Below are 6,148 nucleotides of genomic sequence, written 5' to 3' on the forward strand. Positions count from 1 at the left end.
TCACATGTCAAAAACATACAAAGAAATCGAAATTGCGTTTCCCTCCATCCCACGGTGACAAGACATTTATAACAAATTCTGTCCACAGACAAACATAACATTCAAGTAAACAACATAAAAAAAGTAAAAATAAGAAGATATATACGATGAGGAAAATAAGAGCAGCAAAGTTTGTGTTAAAAATGTGCAATTCTGCATACTGTCGACAGTCTATGTAATGTGCAAAAAGACAGGCGGTAGCGTAGTGGTGCTGGTTATGTTAGTGTAACCCTCGTGTTGTCCTCCCAAGTCAAAAACCCTTGTTCAGACTTTTAGTAGTTTCCACCACCACCACCTAGGGAATTATACCTTATGTTAGAGTTAAAAAAGCAAAAGAAATCTTTTAGAAAAATGGACAAAAGCATTAGTTTGAAGGTTTGTTAGTATCAGTCACTCAGACAAAAACATGAGAAAAATAAGGCTCCGGGTATAAAAAAATACCTTGTTACATAATTTTAGAATATCTTGTTATAATGAGAGAATATCTTGTTATAATGAGAGAATATCTTGTTATAACGAGAGAATACCTTGTTATATAATGTGAGAATATCTTGTTATAATGTGAGAATATCTTGTTATAATGTGAGAATATCTTGTTATAATATAAAAATACCTTGTTATAATATAAAAATACCTTGTTATATAATGTGAGAATATCTTGTTATAATGTGAGAATATCTTGTTATAATGTGAGAATATCTTGTTATAATGTGAGAATATGCGGGTGTTTTCATTGGTGGAAAGTTGTCTTTAGAGACATGTTGATCACATTAAAAAATAAGAGGACAATCGCTATTTGTGTCCCTTTAAAGCCGAGACAGAATGTCCCCAGAGACCTTTAACAGAGTCACGCCCCCGGCGACGCGTTGGCTGAGTTGTTGTTTGGGACGTGGGGGACGTTCAGACGGACAGGGAGTCTTTGTTGTCCTCTGGACAAAGAGGCGTTCTCCAATTACAGCCGTCTGCCTGCCGGGGACAGTCCAACGTCTGCTTCAAAGGGACACAGTCCAACGTCTGCCTGCCGGGGACAGTCCAACGTCTGCTTCAAAGGGACACAGTCCAACGTCTGCCTGCCGGGGACAAAGTCCAGCATTTGGGACATTAAACTCAGCCTCACTTGGACAGTCCAACGTGTCCTCCGACCTAACGGCTGCTTTTACTCCCTTTTGTCTGCAGACGGACGCCATGTATCGCTGCCTTGGATTCTTCCTGCTGCTCTTCTGTGGGACACTGCAGACTGGTGAGTGGACCCTACATCCCTAATATAATATTCTAGACAGGTGAGTGACCCTACATCCCTAATATAATATTCTAGAGGGGTGAGTGGACCCTACATCCCTAATATAATATTCATAGACAGGTGAGTGACCCTACATCCCTAATATAATATTTAAATTATTAATAGATGAAAGTGAGAAAGCAGACTTGAAGATAAAGATGAAATGTCTTTCTAATTTTAGATCAGATGAGATCAGCACTAAGATATAAATATTACAGAAATGTACACGGTCACTAACATTATGTTACTTTAATGGTACACACACACTGAGACACACACACACACACAGATACACACACACACACACACACACACACACAGACAGATACAGTGAAACACACACACACACACAAAAAAACACACAGAGAGACACAAACACACACACAGAGATGCACAACCACACACACACTGAGAAACACTTACACACACACATACACTGAGAAACACACACAGACACTGAGACACACACACACACACACACACACACACAAAGACACACAGAGAGACACACTTTTCATGTTTTTTATTTGTTTTGGTCACTTTTTGCGCTAAACTTTTTATGAGAATGGTAGTGGAGATGTTCACGGTCTTTGTCTTCCTCTTCTTTCTCTTCCTTCTGTTCCTCCTCTTCTTCTTCTTCCTGTTCTTCCTCTTCCTCCTCCTCCTCCTCTTCCTCTTCCTCTTCCTCCTCTTCCTCTTCCTCTTCCTCTTCCTCCTCCTCTTCCTCTTCCTCTTCCTCCAGGCTCTGGGCTCCGCTGCTATAAGTGCGCTGACTACACGGGTCAGTGTGAGAACGTGCAGGAGTGCACGGACGAAGACTCGTGTATATCTCTGAGTGAGAGAGGTGAGCTCCGTCTTCAGTATACAGTATATATACACAGTGTTTATACTGTGTATATACTGTGTATATACTGTACATACACACTGTATATACAGTATACACTGTATATACAGTGTGTGTGTGTGTGTGTGTGTGTGTGTGTATATATATATATATATATATATATATATATACTGTATGTAAAATCTATCAGTTTAAAAAATAACCAGCCTGTTCTCATCAACTCACGTGTGTGTGTGTGTGTGTCTCTCTGTGTGTGTGTGTGTGTGTGTGTGTGTGTGTGTGTGTGTGTGTGTGTGTGTGTGTGTGTGTGTGTGTCTCCGTGTCTCCGTCTCCAGGGGGGAAGACCATCCGTCAGTGTATCCGTTACACCGACTGTGATAACTCTCGTCTCGACCACATGTTCCCGGCGGTCTCCGGCTTCACGTACCGCTGCTGCAGCAGCAACCTCTGCAACGCCGGCAACGCCGTCACCACGGCAACGCCGGCGCTGGCGCTGGCCCTGGCGGCGGCCGCGCTGAGCGCTTGGAGCTGGATCTGAAATAATACCCGCACGCTTCCGTGCTTCTGATCTAACCGCCTGACTTTGTGTTAATTAACCTGAACTAAACGAGTGTAAACGATCGCAACCAATTAACAAAAATGACTTTTGCATTTCTCTACTTTTTATCAGTTTATCAATAAACGCAGGAAGAAACGGAGCGGCTTTGTTTTGTCTTATTTTGGCATTAAATTATTATTATTGTTGTTATTAAATTCATTCATTCAACATGCTGAGTTCCGGACACTAGCTAGCGGCTAGCTACTGTTGATGTTAGCTAGCGCTAGCTGCTGCTAGCCATTTGTAGTCGGAGACATATTTTGTGAGTTACGACTTAAAGTCGCGACTCACAACCTGGTAGCGTTCCAGGCAAAGTCACCACAAACCCTTCTGGCTAGCATAAGATAGCTAGCGGCTACCTACCGTTGACGTTAGCTTACGCTAGCTGTTAATACAAATTTCTAGTCTGCGACATTTTGTAAGTGACAACTTCAAGTCGCAAGCACAAGCTAGCTGCGGCTACCTACTAGTGACGTTAGCTAGCGCTAGCAATTTGTAGTTGGCGACATATTTTGTATGTTGCGACTTCAAGTCGCGACCCGGCCACGTCATCACAAACCCTTCTAGCTAGCATTAGCGTTACATGGCAACTACCTACTGTTGACGTTAGCTAGCGCTAGTTGTTGCTAGCGTTTTCTAGTTGGCGACATATTTTCAAACCCTTCTAGCTAGCGTTAGCATAAGCTAGCTAAATGGAAACCTATGGACATGAGCAGACTACTGGCCCTTTTAAGTTGGAAGTTGCTTTATTTTTGACATTACATAATTACTATTTATTAATAAATCACAAGCACCAAAACAGCTGAGTGTTCGTTGCTCTGGACCAAGTTTGGACTTCCCTTTACTTTTTTAAGTTGTTGGTTCTCGACATCTTGATCTCAAACACACAGATATCTTAAAATAATAAGTAACCCTTGTGTTGTCCACTTTTTCAACATCTTGAACTTTATTGTAATTTTTTCAGCTTATTGTTCCGCTAATTTATTTAGTTTTTGACCCTTTTTCTGACATTTTTGTCACTTTTACATTAGACTCTTTGCCCCCCCCATACGAGTTTTACACGTACTCTCATTCATAAACACTGATCCTCATTTCTGAGTTTGGAAAGCAGAAATATACCCTATATATTTCCTATTTCAATGTTCTTTTTAATCCCCAAAATAACATGATTGATTCCACCCAACGCTCTTTGCCAAGTACAAATCTCTACTTTCATTAATTTTGGGGCGTCTTATTCAATTTTACAGCATTGTAAACCAAATGGAAGTGTTTTTGAAATAGTATTGAGTAAAAGTTGACATATTCCAGTCTGTGATTATCATCAACATCCATTCCTTTAATTTTAGTCTCAATAATTCCTAATTTCTGCTTTTCTAACTCAAACATTAGGTATAATTTCCTATAAATGAGGTTTATTGACCATAAATTCCAAAAATAACTGTAAAACTAAAGTTAATAAGTTAGTGTTACATAGTGTTGAAAAAAGGGACAAAAACATAAGAGAAAGTTAAAAAAAAAAATCGATAAAAAGCGTCAACAAGAGTGTTGATTTTTAATTGTGCCAGGAGGACAACGGGGGTGGGGGGGGTGGTTGGGGGGGTTAAAGGTCGCCGGCGTCCCCGAGTGTCTCCTCTTCCGTCTGGCGTCCAATCACCTCCAGCTGCACCTTCTTGTCCCGCCCCCTGTGCTCCGCCGGCGGCTCTGATTGGGCGTACCACGGCTGCGGGGCGGGGGCTCCGTCGCAGGCGCGGCCCCCCCCCCTGCGGAAGCCCCCCCGGCCGGCGCGGACCAGCCCCCAGCCCTGCGGGTGCACGGGGTCCGAGCCGCCCTCGTGCACCCCCCGGATCTGGTCCAGCTCCCGGGCGCTGAGCGACGACATCTTGACGGGAACCGTGTTGCCGAACTTGGAGTAGTCGACGCAGTAGCGTCCGTCCTCCTCCGTCATGATGGAGACGAAGCGGCGCCCCCACAGGATCTCCTCGGGGGTGTAGGAGGTCCGCGCCTGCATGGTGATGCCCGTCGTCTCCACCACGCCTCGGGGACAAGAAGAAGAAGAAGAGAGACACTTAAAGAGACAGGACACACTCGTTCAAAATGAGTTATGTGAAGAAGAAGAAACAAACGCTGGAAAAAAACAACGAAAAACAGACAAAAAAAATCACTGAAACATATTTTTAAGACAACAAAAACGTGACAAATGTTTAAAAAAAAATTACACACAAAATCAAAAAAGGGACAAAAAAAACGGGAAAAGATGAAAACATCTAAAACATCAAAAACATCTAAAACATCTAAAACATCAAAAACATCTAAAACATCTAAAACGTCGGCAAGGTGACAAAAACTTGGAAAAAGCGCCTTTTTTTTTAAAAATTTTACCCCAAAAAAACAAGTTGCGTCTCAACGGGAAGCAAAATATCAACAATTTTATTCTAATTCTTTTTTTTTTTGCTGCTTTTTCAAATGTTTCTTCTTCTTCACATTTTCCATTTTTATGTCACTTTCTTTTTGTTTTAAATAAATGTTTTTATGAGTTCTCTTCCTGTGTTTTTTTGGAACTTTTTCAACATTTGTCACGTTTTTGGTCATTTCTTTCAGCGTTTGGACAGGAAGTTGCTGTTACAAGAGACAGGAAGTTGCTGTGAGACAGACAGGAAGTTGCTGTTACAGAGACAGGAAGTTGCTGTTACAGAGACAGGAAGTTGCTATAAGAGAGACAGGAAGTTGCTGTGAGACAGACAGGAAGTTGCTGTTACAGAGACAGGAAGTTGCTGTTACAGAGACAGGAAGTTGCTATAAGAGAGACAGGAAGTTGCTGTTACAGAGACAGGAAGTTTCTGTGACAGAGACAGGAAGTTGCTGAGAGAGACAGGAAGTTGCTGTGAGAGAGACAGGAAGTTTCTGTGACAGAGACAGGAAGTTGCTGAGAGAGACAGGAAGTGGCAGAGTGAGACAGGAAGTTGCTGAGAGAGACAGGAAGTGGCTGTGAGAGAGACAGGAAGTTGCTGAGAGAGACAGGAAGTGGCTGAGAGAGAGACAGGAAGTTACCCTCCAGGATGACGATGATCTCCAGGTCGTCGGAGGCCAGCGACTGGGCCGACAGCTCGTACAGGGGGCTCCCCCGCTCCATGGTGTGGCTGATGATGAGGGGGGACACCAGGAAGATCCCGTTGCTCCTCAGGGGGTTCTCCACCTGGATGTCCAGCTGGCACACGGGGATCACCTCGCCCTCCGCCGTCACCGTGCGCCGGATCACCTGCACCCAGAACCCCAGACCAGGATCAGCATCACCCAGAACCCCAGACCAAGCTCAGCATCACCCAGAACCCCAGACCAGGATCAGCATCACCCAGAACCCCAGACCAGGATCAGCATCACCCAGAACCCC

General features: G+C 43.5%; 2 protein-coding genes across 4 annotated transcripts in view; one reads left to right on the forward strand and one right to left on the reverse strand.

The window, feature by feature from the left end:
* Positions 1-2,769, forward strand: part of cd59 (CD59 molecule (CD59 blood group)) — a 5,919-nt gene extending 3,150 nt beyond the window's left edge. The window contains exons 2-4 of one of the 2 annotated variants that reach the window (XM_034880292.1): positions 1,216-1,279; positions 2,061-2,162; positions 2,498-2,769. In XM_034880292.1, the coding sequence (XP_034736183.1) occupies positions 1,225-1,279; positions 2,061-2,162; positions 2,498-2,700 (360 nt within the window). In that variant the 5' untranslated portion in view covers positions 1,216-1,224 and the 3' untranslated portion in view covers positions 2,701-2,769. Of the gene's footprint in view, positions 1-846; positions 1,280-2,060; positions 2,163-2,497 lie in introns of those variants that run through there. The other variant, XM_034880291.1, reaches the window with a different exon arrangement.
* Positions 2,770-4,242: 1,473 nt separating this feature from the next.
* Positions 4,243-6,148, reverse strand: part of kcnj11l (potassium inwardly rectifying channel subfamily J member 11, like) — a 4,151-nt gene continuing 2,245 nt past the window's right edge. For both annotated transcript variants that reach the window (XM_034880268.1, XM_034880269.1), the window contains 2 exons: positions 5,809-6,016; positions 4,243-4,794 (listed from right to left, as the gene is read on the reverse strand). In XM_034880268.1, the coding sequence (XP_034736159.1) occupies positions 4,361-4,794; positions 5,809-6,016 (642 nt within the window). In that variant the 3' untranslated portion in view covers positions 4,243-4,360. The remainder of the gene's footprint in view (positions 4,795-5,808; positions 6,017-6,148) is intronic.

Source organism: Etheostoma cragini, chromosome 8 (assembly GCF_013103735.1).
Source record: "Etheostoma cragini isolate CJK2018 chromosome 8, CSU_Ecrag_1.0, whole genome shotgun sequence".
NCBI classification, from domain to species: Eukaryota; Metazoa; Chordata; class Actinopteri; order Perciformes; family Percidae; genus Etheostoma; species Etheostoma cragini.